The sequence below is a fragment of the Podarcis liolepis genome (assembly GCF_965112155.1).
Source record: "Podarcis liolepis genome assembly, chromosome: 11".
NCBI classification, from domain to species: Eukaryota; Metazoa; Chordata; class Lepidosauria; order Squamata; family Lacertidae; genus Podarcis; species Podarcis liolepis.
The window spans coordinates 28,439,180-28,459,624 of record NC_139565.1 but is presented as its reverse complement, the minus strand read 5'-3'; the positions used below and the strand labels follow the sequence as shown (position 1 = coordinate 28,459,624).

General features: G+C 41.7%; 1 protein-coding gene across 3 annotated transcripts in view; it reads left to right on the top strand.

Moving 5' to 3' along the window:
• The window catches only part of LOC310688234 (leucyl-cystinyl aminopeptidase-like), a 46,296-nt gene that overhangs the window by 14,725 nt on the left and 11,126 nt on the right, over window positions 1-20,445 (top strand). For all 3 annotated transcript variants that reach the window (XM_083464426.1, XM_083464428.1, XM_083464427.1), the window contains exons 4-13: window positions 2,103-2,234; window positions 3,589-3,709; window positions 4,618-4,772; window positions 6,324-6,437; window positions 8,603-8,734; window positions 10,630-10,761; window positions 12,653-12,816; window positions 14,529-14,617; window positions 18,401-18,584; window positions 19,892-20,048. In XM_083464426.1, coding sequence (XP_083320552.1) covers window positions 2,103-2,234; window positions 3,589-3,709; window positions 4,618-4,772; window positions 6,324-6,437; window positions 8,603-8,734; window positions 10,630-10,761; window positions 12,653-12,816; window positions 14,529-14,617; window positions 18,401-18,584; window positions 19,892-20,048 — 1,380 coding nt within the window. The remainder of the gene's footprint in view (window positions 1-2,102; window positions 2,235-3,588; window positions 3,710-4,617; window positions 4,773-6,323; window positions 6,438-8,602; window positions 8,735-10,629; window positions 10,762-12,652; window positions 12,817-14,528; window positions 14,618-18,400; window positions 18,585-19,891; window positions 20,049-20,445) is intronic.

Here is a 20,445-nt window from a genome sequence, read left to right as displayed (position 1 = left end):
TCTTTGTGGTATTCCCATAAGCATCTCATTGCCCACTATGGGAACAGAATTCCCGACTAGATGGGACTTTGCTCTTACATTCTTAATAATGTGCTCATGGTTGTTGGCACAAAACAGCTGTTTAGTTCATCACATGACATGGCATTCTGTGCTTTGCCTTTGCTTTTATGATGCAGAAAAATGTGAATATGTTGGCATTGTGTGGCTATAGGGAACTTGGAAACAAAAGAGCCATACAGAAAGCCCTGTTTCCCACAAAGGCCAGCTGGATGCCTCTGAGAAGTCCACAAGCTGGTTATGAAGGCAATAGCCTTCTCCTGCTTGCTCCCAGAATCTGGTGTTGCATTTGGTAACCCCTTCACTTTCCACTGGAAGGTTAAATGCAGTAAGGTCTATGATTTTCCAGCTGGGAAATGTGGTACTTGGTTCTCTGTGCTGTTATGGTAGCTGTGTATAGTTCTTTGGTTGCTATTTATGGCGCTGGTTGGGGTGAAATGGAAAGCACGGCAGCACCATTTTGCCCATGTTCTTTAAGATCCAGGAGGCCCAGAAGGTGAAGAACCTGTGGCAGCAAGATGATGTTGGACATCCAATTCTTATCAGCCCCAGCCAGTCCAGCAGCATCTAGAGAGCTGCAGGTTCTCCACCCCTGCTTGAGACAAATGGAGTTGGGGAGGAAGCATCTATGAAATTGATGGAAAAGGGAACAGGACTCAGCCATAGCAATCAACAAGTCAGTTAAATCTCAGACAGGTGTTGGTGCTCTCTATATAAAAGGTAAAGGGACCCCTGACCGTTGGGTCCAGTCATGGACGACTCTGGGGTTGCGGCGCTCATCTCGCTTTATTGGCCAAGGGAGCTGGCGTACAGCTTCCGGGTCATGTGGCCAGCATGACTAAGCTGCTTCTGGCAAACCAGAACGCTCACGGAAACGCCGTTTACCTTCCCGCCGGAGTGGTACCTATTTATCTATTTGCACTTTGACGTGCTTTCAAACAGCTAGGTTGGCAGGAGCTGGGACCAAGCAACGGGAGCTCACCCTGTTGCAGGAATTTGAACCGCCGACCTTCTGATCGGCAAGCCCTAGGCTCTGTGGTTTAGACCATAGTGCCACCCGTGTGGTGTTGGTGTTCTCTATATACCCTATACCAAGTTTTTTGTCTTCTGGTTCTGGCCATTTAAAAAAATGTGGTTTGAGAAGCAATCCGCAGATAGGATATCTCTCTGCAGTGTGTCTTCTAGGGAGGCCCAACTGATGAGATATGAATCCGGGATTCATTATATTTGTTTTAGTCTGTTAGATTAATGTCTGTGTGTATCAGTAAATTAGCCTCATTCTATGTATGTGTGGTGATAGGACTGCCACATCAAAACTGTAGGGGCAAAAGTGGGAGTTGAGCGCGTATGAGTTTTTCCTAATCCTTTGCTTATCTTTTTATCTTTTTTTTTTTGCAAGCTATTCATGGCCCGTTTGCCACTGCTTCTTGGTCCATTCTGCAGCTTCGGCACAGTTTTTCTTAAAAAATAAGAGCAGCTTGCTTAGGCAGCAGAGGTCATACAAGGAGTGTAATGTCATGGAGTGTAATGTCATGTAGCCATGAAGCTATTCAGGTTTGACTAAAGGATATTATGAAAACACATCAGAGTAAGCTCAGGAAGCATTGCCTTCTGTCCGAATTGACTTTGTGGTGATATCACAGAGCTAAATTAATTGTGTGACATCACTACAGAGCCAAAACGGAGAGAGTGTCCTAACTCTTCTGGTGAACATTTCTCCCCTGTTTCAACTACTTTTCATGGAACAGACAGAAAAAAGGGTGCCTTACCCTGGGGGTGAAGTTTTTCATAAAACATGTTGCCAACTATTTAGTTTCAGTCATCATAATACTAATTGCAAACCATTGGGCAATACAGGCCTAGGGAAATATCGATATGCAACACTTAACATTTTGCATATTAATTCCAGTTCTAGCCTGTATATATTTTGCATCACTCTATTTCTTTTTTACTGTGTCAACACAGGGTAAGCATCTTTGAGCTTTACTCTTGCCCCAGGGCCTCTAGGTTTCTATTAAACACTTACATTTTGTTTGTGTTTCCAGAAAGCAACCAAATCTCTGGCAGATGGATTGGTTCAAGATGAGTTCTATCCAAGTGTGAAAATGAGCACTTACCTAGTAGCTATCATCGTTGGAAACTTGGCAAATCGCACTAAGGAAACAAACGGGATTCAGGTATGCGTTCCTTTAGCTCTTGAGCGTAAGCTTTTTCATTCTCAGAATTTTTCGGGAAGTACCCTTTCTGTGAATTGAAGAAAGCTGTGTCCCCTCCCTTCTGCCAGCATACACTGTCTTGAAGTAGGTTGTTGTTTTTCTGGCCTAGACCCACCAGAACCAGCCAGCTCTGCTGCTGCTTGCTTGTTTCAAATTACTATGAAGGAATCTCAAAGTTCAGCTAAACCAAATAAGCCACATAGGTATATATTTGTGAACTGCCGCAGGTGGGGCAGTGGTATTACAAATAACCTTGCAGAAGGAAGGGTAGCTTCTTCCTTGGGTTGTTTTTCCTGGGTGTGGCCACAAACTCGCTGCTGACCCAAATATGAAGTTTTGTGTGTCGGAGCCATAAACTCATATTTAGCTCTGTAGAGTCTCAGTTGGTAGTAGCAGCCTATGGTGTATATAGCATAGTCGTGGAGCTGCACTCCTGACACCTGCTTCACTGCAGCATATCTGGGAGGCAGCAAGGTCAGGGCTGCACAGGTACCCTGGTCTCTACTTGGTCCACACATGCAGTGCAGGCCTCTACTGCTTTGCCTTGCCTCAGCCCTATCCAGGTAAGCTAATGTGATGCTAGTGTCAGGAAGGCAGCTCTGCCTTACCACAGAAGCTGCTACTGCCAATTGTGAAGGCAGCTTTTGATTTCCCGTGTATTCTCTTTTTTAATCTCTGGAATAATAACCACTTCTGGTGGTAGTTAGTGGTGGCTCATGGGGGCGGGGGTAGAAGCACATGCACCCCCTGGGCTCATTGAGAAGACGATGGGGATGAGGTCAGGGGTCCTCTAGGAGGCCAGTATCCATCCAGGGGGTGTGCACACCTGTAGGGCAGCCACAACCAAATCAAAGGTTCCCCAAGGACACGCAGCCACATCCCTGTCCCAGTAAACCCAGTACAACCACTGGGAGGATGCCGCTGCCTCCCCCCTCTCTCCCTCCGACCATGAGCCACCAGTGTTGCTGGTGGAGTTACTCAGAAAGTAGCATAAAGCTAAAAGGTTGTATTTACACAGTAGAAGCTGTTCAGAACTTCGGAACTCTTTAGAAATGTCCCGATGTTGTTTGCATTACATTTTATTGCCTTGTTTAACAAGAAAGCGCTAAGGTGGTTCTCAGCCATAAAACACAGAAATGGGTTCTTTGAGCTGCCTTGCAAATGCTGCCTTTGCCAACTGTTTTAGTAAAACTGTGTTCATAAGAGCAGTTTCCTCACTTAAAAACTATCAGTGAAGCATATGCGTCTTGTGGGATTTTCAGTTTCATATTCTTTCCCTCCACCCCCACCCCTTTCCTTTCTTCCACTGTGATAGGTATCTGTCTATTCTGTGCCACAAAAGTTGAACCATACTGAATATGCCTTAGACACAGCAGTGGAGCTCCTCAAGTTTTATCAGAAGTATTTTAATATAACATACCCGCTTCAAAAATTAGGTGAGATGCTTTATATTCTTGTGAGTTTGCATCTGTTGTTCATATATTCTTGTGAGTTTGTTTTTAACCTGGTTTAACAGTATAAAGGTAGAGGAGAATTAATCACTGTAACATGGGAAAATAATTAATTACATAACTAAAATTAAGTGGAGTCCTTGTTACGTTGTTCGAGAAAGTGCATGTTTCCTATGTTCATTGAGATTTGTGGGACTCATTAAATGCACCATATTTTTCGCTCTATAGGACGCACTTTTTCCCCTCCAAAAATGAAGGGGAAATGTGTGTGCATCTTATGGAGCGAATGCAGGCTTTCGCTGAAGCCTGGAGAGCGAGAGGGGTCGGAGCACACCGACCCCTCTCACTCTTCAGGCTTCAGGAAGCTATCTGCAAGCCTTCGGAGCCCTTGCGGATAGCAGCCTGCAGCCCGAAGCCCGGGGAGTGCTCCCGGACCTGTTCTGGGGGCTGGGGTCGGGGGAAGCTCGGGTTTCCCCCATCCCAGCCCCGTGGCTAAAAACGAAGCCGCGTGCAGCCTCTCCCGGCTGGAGAGGTTGTGCGTGGCTAAAGAGGAAGCCAAGACAGCCAGTGGGATGGATCACGCTGGCTGTCTTGGCTTGTTTGCTCTTTGGGGCTGGGGGGGGGATATATTTTTTTTCTTTATTTCCCCCCCCCCAAAAAAACTAGGTGCGCCCTATGGTCCGGTGCGCCCTATGGAGCGAAAAATACAGTATAAACAAAATGGGCATAGGTTTGCAAGTCGCGCCACAATGTTGAGCATGGAACATGGACATGTTCTATGAGCTTAAAGTTTAGTCTGTTTGACTAGGTTTTTTTAAAATTAAACTTGGCAAGTTTTTTTTCCCATTTTAGTACTGGTTTATTTACAAACTGGTGCCTTGTTCTTCACCTAGACTTGGTAGCTCTTCCTGACTTTGAAGCTGGAGCAATGGAAAACTGGGGTTTGATCACTTTTCGAGAGACAACACTCCTTCACGAGGACACGACATCGTCAGCCATGGATAAAAAGAGAGTAACAAGAGTGATTGCTCATGAGCTGGCACACCAGGTATGAAGGATCTCCCAATTTCTTCCTGTACTTCAGGATTTTCTCTTTTTTTTAAAAAAATCATTGCAATTCTGATTCATGCTGCTTACAAGAAAGCTTGCCTTTTCTCATTTTCTGCTAAGATAATTAGGCTGCATCTTTTGCACCGCTAATAGGAAGTAGTTTCACTCTCCCTTCCCCCTGCCTCAAATGAAAATTACTGTGTCTGTGCACTCGTGATGGAGCAATGCTTTTGAGACAGCCCTAGAGTGATTATATTTTCTCACGCTGCAAATTTGTCCAGACAGCATATAAGGAAGACAGAGCAACTGCAAGATAGTTTTTTTTAAAAAATAAATAAATAAATCTAATTTGACTACATGCTGTAACTCTTTGAAGCATGATGGGATATGAACTGTTGATGTGCATTATCTGCAATTGCCAAGTGGTGGTTGGGGGGGCAGGGTGGATAAAAAGCAATGTTTTTTATTTAAAAAAATCAGATTTTTTAAAATTTAAATTGGGTTTTTAAAATAAAATGCTTTTGGAGAAAAAATCTTTCTAAAGATAATTTTCTATTTAAGTTACATTATAGTCCAAAGGCTATTCATCAGGAAATAAGGATTTGTTTTAAGTTTTTCATGTGTGCTAAAACTCAGCCTGTTTGTTTTTTTTAAAAATAAATCGTTTAACCATATCAGTTAATCAACATGGATACATATGCTATAATGTTATTGTTTCAGTTGTTTAAATTGTTATTAAGGAAATTGTTATTTTTCTCCTTCCAATAAAGTACAACAGAAAAGTTGTCAAAATATAAACAGTTAACTTATTAAACCTCACAATAATTTCATAATTATCTATGTGTTTCTAATAGTATAACCACATCAGTAATTTTTGATATAACTGTAAAAACTACTCTGAAAATTTATTATTCCAAAAATGAAACCTTCATCTGGTTGTAAATATTAAGATTATACCAGCAAGAATGAGTCTTTCTGTAAAAAAAATGATTTAAATCAAGTCTTACTGACTAGTGATTTAAATCGTGATTTAAATCAATTCGATTTAAACCAAATCCACCCTGGGGGGGGGGGGATGTAAAATTTCTGTTCACAAGCACTCTTGCAGTTTAAATTAAAACAATTAAATGAGCAATTTTAAAAATATGTATATACAATATTTATTTACATTCAGATTTGTGTTTTGGGTTAACTGGGTGGTTAGGCCAATTTGCAGCAGCATGCCCCACTGAATGCTGCTGAAATGTTTGTTTCACATTCATGCACGATAAGCTGCCAGTATAAACATCTATGCAGCTGTAATGTGGTTTTCCTGAGCTGAGAAAATGCATGTAGCCCCACATGTCAAGGCAGTATGGGCTGTTTTACTGCTTCCTGTTGATGAAGATGATTGATGAAGACGGTTTGTTTCCCAATATGAAACCTTCCTATCTATCTTGCATAGCTCCTTGAATGCTCTTTAAAATCTTTATTCTTATACATAATCCGTGGATTTATCTTTGGGCACGTTATCTAATAATGGGAATATGTATTTCCTTTGCATTCTTAGTGGTTTGGCAATCTGGTAACTATGGAATGGTGGAACGACCTGTGGCTGAATGAAGGATTTGCCACTTTTATGGAAAATTTTGCCTTGAAGAAAGTCTTCCCAGAATTATATACTGTAAGTGCAGTGAATGGTTGTGTGCAAAGGTTTTTTTAACTTGGCATAATCTGCTTTGGACTCAGACTTCGTAGTTATACAGTGGTGCCCCGCAAGACGAATGCCTCGCAAGACGAAAAACTCGCTAGACGAAAGGGTTTTGCGTTTTTTGAGCTGCTTCGCAAGACAAATTTCCCTATGGGCTTGCTTCGCAAGACGAAAACGTCTTGCAAGTTTGTTTCCTTTTTCTTAACACCGTTAATACAGTTGCAACTTGACTTCGAGGAGCAACTCATAGAACGCGGTGTGGTAGCCTTTTTTGAGGTTTTTGAAGACTGGTGATTTTTGAAGCTTTTCCAAAACTTTCCTGACACCGTGCTTCGCAAGACGAAAAATTTGCTAGACGAAAAAACTCGCGGAACGAATTAATTTCATCTTGTGAGGCACCACTGTACTTTGTTTTTAGGGGTTCTATTGTTCAAAGGAAAGAAAAATCCTTGCTTTTGAAGCACTTGTAGTAAAATTCTAGCCATGGTGGAGTTTAACATACAGTGGTACCTTGGGTTAAGTACTTAATTCGTTCTGGAAGTCCGTTCTTAACCTGAAACTGTTCTTAACCTGAAGCACCACTTTAGCTAATGGGGCCTCCTGCTGCTGCCGCGCCGCCAGAGCACGATTTCTGTTCTCATCCTGAAGCAAAGTTCTTAACCCGAGGTACTATTTCTGGGTTAGCAGAGTCTGTAACCTGAAGCATCTGTAACCTGAAGCATATGTAACCTGAGGTACCACTGTATATATGGAATTCAACACACACACACACACACACACACACACACACACACACACAGAGTGTTTATTGGATAGCTCAGTTGGTAGAACATGAGACTCTTAATCTCAGGGTTGAGGGTTCGAGACCCACATTAGGCAAAGAATTCCTGCATTGCAGAGGGTTGGACTAGATGACCCTCGTGGTTCCTTCCAACTCTAGGATTATTTTTAAAAGCGTATTTAGGCTCCTTTTTAGGGCCTAACCCATTGAAGGCAACTTCAGTAATACACACCTGGAGTATGAAAGTGTGAGCACAAGTGTGTGACTGGTTGAGAAGAGTGTTGTATGTCTGCATCTGGTGCTTGTATGGTGGTAACAATAAGAGAGAGGAATAGGGGCACATGCATTTTTGTTTTCCCCAGCTCATTTTTGCTTGCCTACCCTTGGTACATGCACCCCTGAAGTGTTGGTTAAGTTTGTATCTGGGCCTTGGGGTAAAATAGTTTCCCGACCCCAGTTTTTACAGGCTTATAAACAAGTCAAGAATTGCTTGGAGAAAACTGCACACATTGGTGCCCTGAAGAAATAAAACTTCACCACTTGGTGGTGCCAGATTGCTTTAAAGAATGCACATTTTCTTTGTGGGCGACGGAAAACTTACCAACTTGATTTGTACTATTGACTATCTTCTCCTTGACCTTTTCTGCTCTCCTATGAATGGTCACCTGGGGTTGAACTTGGACATTGTGTCCAGGCCTCTGCATCTGAAGTGTTTGCCAATGGACGGTGCATTGAGGAGCAGGCCCTAACAGTTTATGCAGAAATCTTGAGTGTAGAATGAATTATAATAGACAGCCCTTTGGCATTTCATAGCTTACCTGTTTCATTCAGTAAATTGTAAACATAAAATATAGTCCATATCTTACAGCTGAAGTACACAATCTAAAATCCAAATCAGCTATAGTCCTCATACTGCTATTCTAGCTCTTTATCGCTAACACCTTGTTCAATATTGTTCTGGCTCAGTATTTCAATCTTATGCATCATATGCTGGAAAGCAAGTTTCAGCACGTTTGGAAATAAATCCCACTGTGTTCAGTGGAGCTTGCTTCCTGGTCATTACATTCAGAACTGCATTGTTGGTGTGACTTGGGGGCGGGTGCTGTTCCATTCAGGTCCTGCTTGCAGTTTTCCATGGGTATCAGGTTGTCCACTGTAAGAACAGACTTCTGAACTAGATGGAGTGCTGGACAGGGCCAGTTGTAAATCTTCAAAGGCACACCAGTATCTAGAAGGGGTTGTGTACAAGATAACTATTTCTCCAGATCTCCAGTTCTGATGACAGTACTTACAGACTGGTCAAATTCCTCATGTTAGCATCTACTTGAGTTCACTTAAACTTTTCCCTGTTCTTCAGGATTACTCTTTCCCAAATCTGCAATTCAAGACAATGGAGAAAGATTCCATGAATTCATCTCATCCCATCTCCCTTGCCGTCCAGTCGTCAGAGGAGATCGAGCAAATGTTTGATGCCGTATCCTATATCAAGGTAACTTCAAAAGTATTGGCAAATGTGCTTCTAATAAAATTAAATGTGCTTGAAAAGTTCGCACAAATATGTTTCAAATCACATTCCTGACGTGGGCAGCAGCAGGTCAGGCCCTGAAAGGTGGGGGGGGGGGAGTGTTTGCAGGGCAAGAGGACCATATAATGGAAACCTTTCGTACCAACATGAGCAATTTTTAATCAGAAATTTTAGCTCAACAAGAATTGGTTAGGAACGTTCCCTTTCCTCAGTGGAGGGGGGGAAACGGAATGTTGTTTCTCACGTGCGTTTGCCCTGAAATATCCATCCGTTGTTTCTGAGCATTTTAAGACACAACTAGAAGATCAGATGCACTTCATAGACTTGCTGTCCTTACATTCTGTATCCATTTTCAGAATGTGATGCAGGGGTAGCCTTAAATGCTTTGAATTCCAACCCCCATAAGCCCCAGGCAGCATGGGCAATGGTTGGGATAATTGTGCTCCAATATATCTGGAGGGCCGGAAGCCCCCTATCCCTGGGATAGTTCTCAACCTTCATCAGAGTTCAAAACTAACCAGTTAGTTTGACAACTTTGAGCTATGCATGGTTACTGTTTGTTAACCAGGGTGTCTTACCATATTGTCTTACACTGAACGTAACCGAAAGACTTTATAATCTGAACGAAAAGGAGAGGTATTGCATGCTCTTTTTGTAGTTCATGAAAATCTTTAATAAAAAAATATTTTAAAAGCCAAAGAAGAAAGAAGAGAGGGAGGGAGGCCACAAATCTCTGTGCCCCCCCCCCAATTCTTTAACTGTGGTTAAAAGGATGGCATCTACACTAAGCCATCATTTATAAATATTTAGATTGAATTTTGCTAGTTCCTGTTTTCAGTTAATCCTCATAATTATCCACCATAAAACTCTTTGTTTCTAAACTTCTGTTTTCCCTTTTTGTAAACACTGTTTTGATTCAGAGAAGGAGCTCTTTGCTTAGGTTTAATGCAGTTTTGATAAAATCAGGTGTGTATTCTTTCAAGACTAGATGCAACACTGTTTCTTTTCACAAGGTGGGCTTTTGCAAATAAAAGGCTATTCATACACACCCTTGAATATTTGTAAACGTATAAAAAGGAATTGGTATCTATAGATGATGACTTCGCTAGATATACATAATGGTTTAAATCCACATAATAAATGTGTAGAAAGCAGATGTATGTGAACTGATACTTTTTCATCTGCTATTTCCAATCAGTCCCAGTCATTTGTGGCCAGATCACATCTTGTTCAGATTTGGGGAATAGCTGAGACCAGCTTTTACCCTCCCATCTGTAAGCATGGCCAGAGGTGAAGTTTCGTTCACATCTCGAGCTGTTGATATGGAAGGGAGGGGAATTATAATATTGGGGGCACGTTATCCTTTTTGAGCCTTTATCTTTATATTCAGCCATCTCCAGCTGCTTGTGATCTTGAGGCCCTGCAGACATCTGGAAGAGGGAGAGGAGGAACGCATACAAAAGCATGGTGGAAACTAATTATATAACTCCCTGTGGCAGCCACTTCTGTAGCCATTTCTGTATTCCTGGCTTTAACCACATGGAGTTTCTTAATACCACTGCAACTCCTGATGGTCAGTTACTTAGCTCTCCCTTCCTACAGTTCCCACAAACTAGGATTCAGAGACATACTTTCTCCAACTGTGAAGGCAGTGCATAGCCATCATGGCTGGTAGCTACTGATGTTTTCTCCATGAATTCGTTCTAATTTTCTTTTAAAGCCATCTATATAGTGGCCCAAGTACATTTTCCTCTGCAAGGGGGGGGGGGGAGCCAGTTGGTATGCTCTGTTGCAAAGGGAAACTGAAAACATGGCCATTGCATTTCAAATAGGTACGTGATCTATTTTTCTCTTTACAGGGAGCTTCTCTCTTGTCAATGTTGAAAAACTATCTCCACAGTGATATCTTCCAAGCTAGTATTCAGTTATATCTGCGTGACCACAGCTATGGGTCCACCCAAAGTGATGACTTGTGGGATAGCATGAATCAGGTAAAACTCTTGGACTAGGGGAGGGGAAGTGAACAAAGGTTTATTGATGTTACTTAGGTTGGCCAACACTGAACTGTTCTGCAAAGTGTGCCATGATGGATTTTGCTGGGAGCTCATCCACATGTCTGCTTGTCCTGGCTCTTCCCCCTGGGAAAACCCGCTGAATTGGAACAGGCATCCATTGGTTTTTTCTGTGAATTGACATTCTGATTCAGTGATAAACAGCAGGTTTTGCCCGGAAAAAGTGATGGGACAAATGGGGGGTACTGCTTTGAGCTATGCTTAGGAAGCTTAGGTCAAGTGGGAAATTTCTCAGACTGCTGCTTTCTATGCACAGGACAAGCCCTGTCCCTATCAGTGCCACAGTAATCAGCATGAAACCATAGTAGAATGGCAAATAGCATGTTTATTAATATATATCCTTTAGTAACCCTGCAATTTCAGAGTCAACCTTTTCTAAACATGGGTTCTCTTGTACCTTAACGTGCCAAAAGGCAAGAATGTGAACAGTAGAAAAATTATATCTTTGCCTGCATACATGAATTATTTTTAATTTGATTGTAATTGTTAGCCTCTCTGAAAACCCTTGTTTATTGTTGAAGAGTGTTGTTTAAATTTATTTAAATAAAATGTGTACATGTACATAACATGGTCAAATATTATTCCCATTTTGCAGATAGGAAGCTGAGCAAGTTACTGAGCCCAGAGGCTCCGTATAAGTCTGGCAGACCATTCTTACTAGACCATTCTTACTAGATATAGGTGACTGTTCCCCCTGATTAACTTGCAAGGGGGGGGGGGAGAGGGACCCAATCTGTGGGTGGAATTTACTCTCAGAACTCTGGGTCTAAGCCAATCACTTAATGTGACTTGGCAGGATTTTCTTTTCCTGACTTGCCCTATTCCCTGCCAGCCCCCCACTCCAAAAATCAGTAAATAATAACAAGAAACATTCTGTGGCATTTAAAATGTGTCTGTGGGAGGGGGCTTATTATGTGTTTGTATTTTTATGTTGTGAACCACTCTGTGGTCTTTGGATAAAGGGCGGTATGAAAACTTAATAAAGGGCAGTATATGAAAATTTAATAAATAAATAATAAATGCTCAGTGGATGTTCAGCCATTCTAGAATATGCTTATGAGCACAGCTTGAAAGCAGAGGTGTAAATAGAGCATTAAAACAGCTACGAAGTTGATTTTTGCTTGCTCTCTTGTTGGCTTCCACAAGTCTATAGGTAGCCTGCCTAGCTTCTTGCTCCCTCTCTCTTGCGAAAATGATTGCCTCCTTGTTTTAGTCCCCCCCCCAAAGACAGTAGATTAGAAGAAGTCATTAGTAATGCTCTGCTTTCGGCCAACAACCAAGAAGCAGCCTGTGGCCTTCAAACAACTTCCCCCTTTAGTCCTTCTTGTTTTCCTCATGAAGAGTTAGCTTAGGCCTTCCTAAGACAGGCCTCTCTCTAGAAAACTGAGCCACATTCCAAATATAATTTTCTGAAATTAAAATTTCAACTCTTAAATGGGAAATTTACTGTGTTGTGACCCAAGATCCATGGATCTTTTCTGTTGTCTCTCAGAAGGGTAAAGAGACCTAAAGATGACCTGCAGTTTAGTGCTTTTTCTCAGTTTCTTGCTTTTCTCAAACACTTCCACTGCCTAGCTTGAAGCAGTGTGGAAAGAGGAAGGTAGAGTTCAGTTCCTGGACTTTTCTCTTAAAAAAAAAGGAACTTGTATTATCAAACTATCACTGATAAACTTGGCAGTTACAATTCTGTTTAACGACTTAAAACCCAGGTTTCACCAGGGTCCTTGTTTAGTGAATTGATTAGGCAGCTGTTGAAGGTATCCCATAAGATATTCTTCCTCAAAAGTTGATTTTTCCTGTGCTTTCCTAGGTGATAAATGACACCCATGTCGATATTAAAAAAATCATGAAGACCTGGACTCTCCAGAAAGGATTTCCTTTGGTGACTGTCAAAAGAGAAGGCAAACTGATCCATCTGCAGCAGGAGCCATTTGTGCACAATGTGGAATTGGAAAATCAGACCGTACCTGCCAGGTTTATTTCTTTTTTCCTTATATTTAAATTTGGGTGATTTAACTCTGCAGACAGTGTTTTAGCTTACGGAGTGAGACTGCCGAATGCTTACTGCTGATGGCAAATAAATCCACTGAGGTGTGGTGTAAATATCAAGCTGAGTGGTACATGGTCCAGTGGTACATCTGCCCAGGTTGGGAGAGAACAGTTGGAAATGATGGGAACTTGTTGGAGGGGTAGGTTGGAGAATAGTAGCTCGCTCACCTAGTACACCTCAAATCTGTTTTGAAACACATGGATTAGAGGGGCAGTGACAAGATAGAGATGGAAGGTGGGCCTATAAATTGATAAGGAAGAAGACACTTTTGGACATCAAGGTGGGTTTATACTGTCCACATAGGAGTGTCTGGGTTGCTGATGAATCTATTGGACATGAGCTCCACTCTTTGCTGTTCTTTTTACACACGGATTATTATATTTCTGCCATTTTGTGGCAGAAACCTAGTTCAAGGAAGTATATTTTTTGACTAGCCAAGGTTGTTGGCATTGCCAAGAAAGGCAAGGAGATTAAATGGGGGGGATGGCGTATTAAACTGGAGGCGTTTTGTACATTCCAAGTTGCACAAAAGTGCAAATGACTTGTATCCACCCTCCCCACACACTTTTTCTGGTGTAAAATGGAATGTTGGAATTGCTGAACTTCTCCGCAGAGAAATCCGTGAATTCCACCTCCCTTGTTATGCTGGGAAATGTCTTGCATTTAGAATGATGGCCCCAATCCCGCGAAGAGCAGCTGAGGTTGCACATGCAGAGTCGTTTTAAAAAGCTAAAACCCAGCTATCAGGTAAAAAGAGGGAAGGTGGCTACTGTGATTTTTCACATCTCTTTCTTTGCCTGAAACGCAGAATGGCCCAAATATTGTATAGTTGGAGAATTTCTTAACACGTCACTGCTGATTGTGGCAATTGAATGTCTTCATGAAAAGAACCTTGTGTTATTTGAATGACACTTAAGGCCAATTACAAATATATGCAGAAAAGCAGAAGGGGAGGAGAAAATTGATTGATTTTAAGTGTATTACATACCATGAACATAAGAGCTCCTTGTAGATCTGTGGTTTTGTGTGTGCATTTGTACAAAACTGATTTGCTTCTACAAAAGCAAATTGCTTAGTGAACCTGTAAAGCACAAGATTTGTAGGCACAGGTTTGGTCTTGATCTTTATAACTGTACCCTCAACTAATTCTGTTAAGTTTAATAAACAATGCTTCTGCACACAAACATAGAAAGAACTATCAGTACAGTGGTACCTCGGGTTAAGAACTTAATTCGTTCTGGAGGACTGTTCTTAACCTGAAGCTGTTCTTAACCTGAAGACCACTTTAGCTAATGGGGCCTCCTGCTGCCGCTGCGCTGCCACTGCATGATTTCTGTTCTCATTCTGAAGCTAAGTTCTTAACCCGAGGTAATATTTCTGGGTTAGCGGAGTCTGTAACCTGAAGTGTATGTAACCAGAGGTACTACTGTATCTGTTTTTTTCTTTTAAGCTACAGTGCATAAGCAAACTCGGCCCTCCAGATGTTTTGGAACTACAATTCCCAGAATTCCTGACCACTGGTCCTGTTAGCTAGGGATCATGGGAGTTGTAGTACCAAAACATCTGGAGGGCTGAGTTTGCCTATGCTTGGGATAAGCAATCTTTAACACTGTGTAAACACTTTCTCCTCTTCCAGTTATTTGTGGAGCATTCCTCTTTCTTATACCACCAGCAATGACAGCTTACCCTACAGTTCTCACAATTATTTACTGCAGCAAAAGTCAGGTATGTATGTTTTTGAAGGCTTTTGTCCTCCCAGACGGTAAAGTCAACCAATGCACAAATATGTTCCTAATGTGGAATAGTTTTCCCCTGGAGAGTTTCCAGAGCCAAATGATGAGCATCTTTCAGAAGCATCATCGTTGATCTTTGATGGCTAGTGTTGGAACAAGGATAGGGGGCTTTTTAGGGTTTAATTTGTGTAAAATAAATTATCAGTGTTCAGAGCTTATAGTTAAGAAAGAAAGTGCATATGCCCTCATTATTTTCGGTCTGCAATACAATTTATTTACTTCATTTACATAATTTGTTTACAGTCAAAACACTTTTGGGGGCGCATGGTTAGGAAAGGGGGGCAGACCAAAATGATTATTTTCTTAGTTGTAACACACTAAGCATTTTAGGATTTTAAACCTCTGAACTAGTACAATTTCTGTAGCAACTAAATTCTGTAGCTTCTGACTGGTTACACCTTGTTAACCAAGAGTGCATGCAATTCTGGTTTTCCTCAAACCATATGCTCCCCAGAAAATTGTTAGGCAAGCATTTGCATGATGGGCTGAAATAATTTCCATTATTTTCCAAGAGAACATTTTAACTCCATGCTTTCTACTTCCATGCTTTCTGCCTGAAACTGCTGCAGCCAATCAGCAGAAGGCAGATAAGGTTTGTCCATTCTCTCCTGCTCCCTGATTTGTCCAATCTTTCTCCCTCCCTCCATAGTTTCTCCCCAAAATGGCTCCTGGCCACCAGCAAAACACAAACAATTAAGGAAGTGGGCAAACTCTAACTGTTTGGATATCTGAATCAGCAGTTTGTATAGTGACGTTTAGGTATAATTCTTTGTGTTCGGATAACGGAGATTTTGGATAATGAGTGTTCTGATAGCGGGACTTGTGTGTATTTCTGTCCCTCACAGAATAACGTATTTTTCACTCCATAAGACGCACCAGACCATAAGACGCACCTAGTTTTTGGAGGAGGAAAACAAGAAAAGAAAAAAATTCTGAATCCCAGAAGCCAGAACAGCAAGAGGGATCACTGTGCAGTGATCCCTCTCGCTGTTCTGGCTTCTGAGATAGCCGCACGAAGCCTCTTCAGGGCAGCGGGATGAAGGCTCCCCCCTGCCCTGATGAGACTTCATGCGGCTAAGCCAGAAGCTAGAACAACAAGAGGGAGCGCTGCGCAGCGATCCCTCTTGCTGTTCTAGCTTCTGGGATAGCTGCGCAGCCTGCATTCGCTCCATAAGACGCACACACATTTCCCCTTCCTTTTTAGGAGGGGAAAAGTGAGTCTTATAGAGCAAAAAATATGGTAATTTTGGCAATAAAAATTCATCCTAGAATTTTAGCGGTATTAATCTTTTTACATTTGGATACATTTTGTCCCCCCCCCCCAAAATATAAACTAATTTTCAGGTGCATTTTATTTGAATAATGTTCCCTCCCTGACTTTACTAGTGCTCACTTCTGATTTGGCTCTTTATGAGTTGGCGTATGTTAGAGCAAGGAAATGTCTCACCTAGTAGTATTAATATTAATATTAATATTATTTTACTTACGGTACTTGTATATGACTTTGGGAACTTGAGAAAGTTGAAGCATAACATGATAAAATTGCAAGAAACAAGTAGTTTAAATTGCGTTAGCTTCTGGTGTCTATAGAAGATAATTTTTAACCAAGATTGCAACTGAAGTTTAGAACATGAGACTTGAAAATATACATTTTCCCAGTTTGGATTAATTATGAGCCAATCCCAAATCTCTTTAAAGGTCAAACACAGCTTAACATTAGTACAACCTTCTTCCCCTCAGACATTAACGTGGTCGCGGCAGTGAGGAGTCGCTGAAATGGTCTTCATTTGTTAGGTGCCAGGATGCCTGGAAATTGCAGCTTCTTTTAAGTCCTTAGTAAATTGTACTTTCCAAAAATCCTGCCACCAAAGCATATTCTCAGCAGCATCCCAGCACCAGGATTTATGGAAAGTAATTTCTCAAGGCTTATATTTCTTGACAAGGCTTTGGAAACCTTGGAAATCTACGATACCCTAGAAGCAAATTGTCTGGGACTGTGTTCCTGTAGCATCTAGGGGCAAATGAAGACTGAAGTCTTTCTGTACTGCTGCTAGGCAAGGCTTTTGTTTTTGTTGTTCTGGAGGGGGCGGTCAAGAAGCGTTTGGGTTGGGAAGGCCTCTAGGTCTGCTCTCTTTTCAAGGTGGATGAGGCAGCTCAGGATGGGTTGGAGAGGAAGTTTTGCATTCCCAGTGACATCAGTAGTCTAGTCAAACCTAGAGTCCAGAATGCTTCTGAGCATAAAATGAACACTCAGTGGTCCATCACGATTAGTTGTTTTCTTTAACCAGGTTAGGATGTGAAGAAGCAAAACTAGTTCATCTAAATAGGGGTCTTCCAGCTGCTTTAGGGCTGCAGTTCCCATCATCCCTGACCACTGGTCCTGCTAGCTAGGGATGATGGGAGTTGTAGTCCAAAAACAGCTGGAGACCCAAGTTTGGGAAACCTTGATCTAAATGAATAAATGCTGTTAAGCCCGAAAAGGACTTATGTGACTCTCAGCTAATTAGTGAGCTGTTCTCCTTGTGCGCCTCCCTTGAGACGAACAGTTCTTTGATGTGTAGCCTAAACCTACCTTCTGTTTGCCTGGAGGTACATTCTTGGATATAGCAGACCTGCTTCATGGTAGAAATTGGAATTAAGTTTGTAATGGATAGCTTTCTGTAACCTGGCTCCTCTAAAATATAAAAGGATGGGGCAATGGTGCCAACCACAGAGACTCAAGTAATTCACTTCTGGACAGATACATTTCTATAATTGAAAACTGGTTTCCAGAGAAGATGAAAGCAGCGTGTGTTAAAAATATATACATATCCCACTGCCAAAATCCAGGCTGCTGCATAGTTGAGAAGTTAAATATGCTAATGAAAAGCAGTAAACCTATTTTAAGGAGAAAGGGTTTAAACCAATGCCATCCACAACATTTTCTGGAAGAAGCCTGCAAAATTGTACCATTGGTAGGTAAGTTGACTTACAAAATATATCTTTGTACCGGGATTAACTTTAGAAAGCTTTATACAAGGATGGGATTCCTCCCCGTTTTTTTATATAGTGTGAGGTGAAATGCAAGACTGGATTCAACACATTAATATGCCTATCAAATGTGCTAAGTTCTCTGCAGTTGATTCTTTTTTTCTGGCCCATGTGGCCATTCAGCAAATAAATAAAACTGAGTACTTCCTGTCACCTCTGTAGGTTGAGAGGGAGTGATCCCATTGGAGGTCTCTGCCAGCATTACTGTTAATAGCCTATCAACACAGTATTAACTTTGGGAATAGAATATGTGCATCAGATCTTGTGATGCATCACATTTCACAGTACGCCCCGAGTTTTAGTTATTTCCTCTCTTCCCTTTTGCATGGCTGCTGGGAAGATTGCAGGTAGGGCAGTTTGCATAGGTATTTTGCTATGTTGCCGTATGTAGTGGCATGCAATAAAGGCACATTTGTCCAATGAAAGCTTGCCATGCACACTGTCATTGTCTCAGATTGATTGCTGATAGTATTGGCTGCAAGTCAGTTGTAGCTAAGAGGTGATCTGCAGCTGTAACCATTGACTGGCTCCTACTGCTCCCAGTAAAATTTAGGAAGGCAGAGAGCTTCTTAAATGATGCCAGTGAAGTGTTATTGCCCTGATATACTCCTAGAAATTTGCAAGTGATCTGAAGACTGAATCAGTTCAGTGCTTTCTTACTCTCCTCCCTTTCCCCCTTTCCTAGATGCCGTTGAACTTCCAGGTGAAACGCAGTGGGTGAAATTCAATGTAGACTCAAATGGTTTCTATATTGTACAGTATGCAGAAAAGGACTGGACTGCTCTAATTGACCTGCTGAAGACGGAGCCCACTGCTCTGAGTTCCAGAGACAGAGCCAATCTGATCCACAACATTTTTAATCTGGCAGGGTAATTCTTCTAAGTTATTACATTGAACTGTGATATAAAGGGTAAAGGGGACCCCTGACCATTAGGTCCAGTCGTGGCCGACTCTGGGGTTGCGGCGCTCATCTCGCTTTATTGGCCGAGGGAGCTGGCATACAGCTTCTGGGTCATGTGGCCAGATTGACTAAGCTGCTTCTGGCAAACCAGAGCAGCGCACAGAAACGCCGTTTACCTTCCCGCTGTAGCGGTACCTATTTATCTACTTGCACTTTGACGTGCTTTTGAACTGCTAGGTTGGCAGGAGCAGGGACCGAGCAACAGGAGCTCACCCCATTGCGGGGATTCGAACCACCGACCTTCTCATTGGCAAGCCCTAGGCACTGTGGTTTAACCCACAGCGCCACCTGCGTCCCTTGAACTGTGATATATCTGTCTTCAAATCCAGAGTCTTAAGAACAAACCTTCTAGGAAAGGGGTGGGGAAGCTTTTCTGGCCCACGGGACATATCTTTATCTCCCCACCGCTGGTAGGCAAGGCTGCTTATCTGTCAGTCACCTGGAAGTCCAGGTTGTTGGGACTTCACTGTGCAGCAGTGGACTAGTTAAGAGCCTTTGGTTTCAGCACAATTCCATGCAAACCCCTTCTGATCCAGTAACTGGGTTTTCATGGAAAACCCTGCTAAAAGGGAGGTTTTTTCTTCTTCATTTTAGTAGGTGATGCAGGGTTTAAATCCTTTTGCCTTGGCTTCATGTGCCTGTTTTTTGCTGGGAACTAATGCACACAGCCATTGCAGGATCTAACCCTTCCTTCTGTCCATCTGCTGTCACAAGCGGGCAGATGAGTGTGGTTGGGGGAAATGACCTTGTGGGTCAAACTGGACCGCCTGGTGGGCTAGAGGGATAAAGGAGAACCTTATCTAACCTGGATGTGTTCATTATTTTTTACCTTTTGTTATCCTAGATGTTCACTTTGTGCATAACAAAACTCTTTTAAGTATGAAATTGCAAAGGTTTTAGTTTAGGATCCTTCTGTTAAGGGCGAGAAATGGCGAGTTTGCAAGAAGAGTGAAAGATGCAGGAATTTAGTCCAGTGTTGTTTGATAGATCTGAACAGCACTTTTGGGGGCTTATCAATAGAATGCTATAATGAATCAAACTTATCATGTGTTATGGAGGTTTTGCCTCCAGAATAAATCAATCTAATAATATGAAGAAATAAAGCAAATCAATTTTATATTTGAAGAATTTATATCCTGTACCACAAACAAGTTCTTTTACATTTGTTTAGACTTGACAGTATCTTCTTCTTGTTGTTTTTGATGCCCCCTTTAGACTAGGAAGGGTGTCTTTGGCCAAAGCCTTTGACCTGATTGAGTACCTAGTGAAAGAAAACAGCACTTCTCCAATCATACAAGCGTTGGACCAAATGAACCGTATCTTCAACCTAGTTGAAAAAAGAGGAATGCAGACCCTTTCAGCGAGAATATTGGTAAGTTACTGAAAGCAGGCAGGTGGTGGAAACTAGACATGAAGTTCATACTAGGGCAAAATAGTTTGTACTACATGGAAGGACCGTTTCTAAATCATACTGTTTTGTTGTGGTTAGTGTTAGAATGTTGGATGGGTTGCTTATGAGCTTTCCATTTAAAAGCATGTTGTATTTTCTCAGTAGATGTAAATGCCATTTGTAACTTCTGAACCCCAACTGCAAAGAGATGGATACCTTAGCTAAAATAGAATTATTATTATTATTATTATTATTATTATTATTATTATTATTAGGGTCCTCTTAAATTTGTAACCAGCTGTTTTCTGCTCTATAATCATATAGCAAAGGAGGAGAGCTTCTATTCGTGTCCATCCCAAACAAACCATTTAGTTTTTAA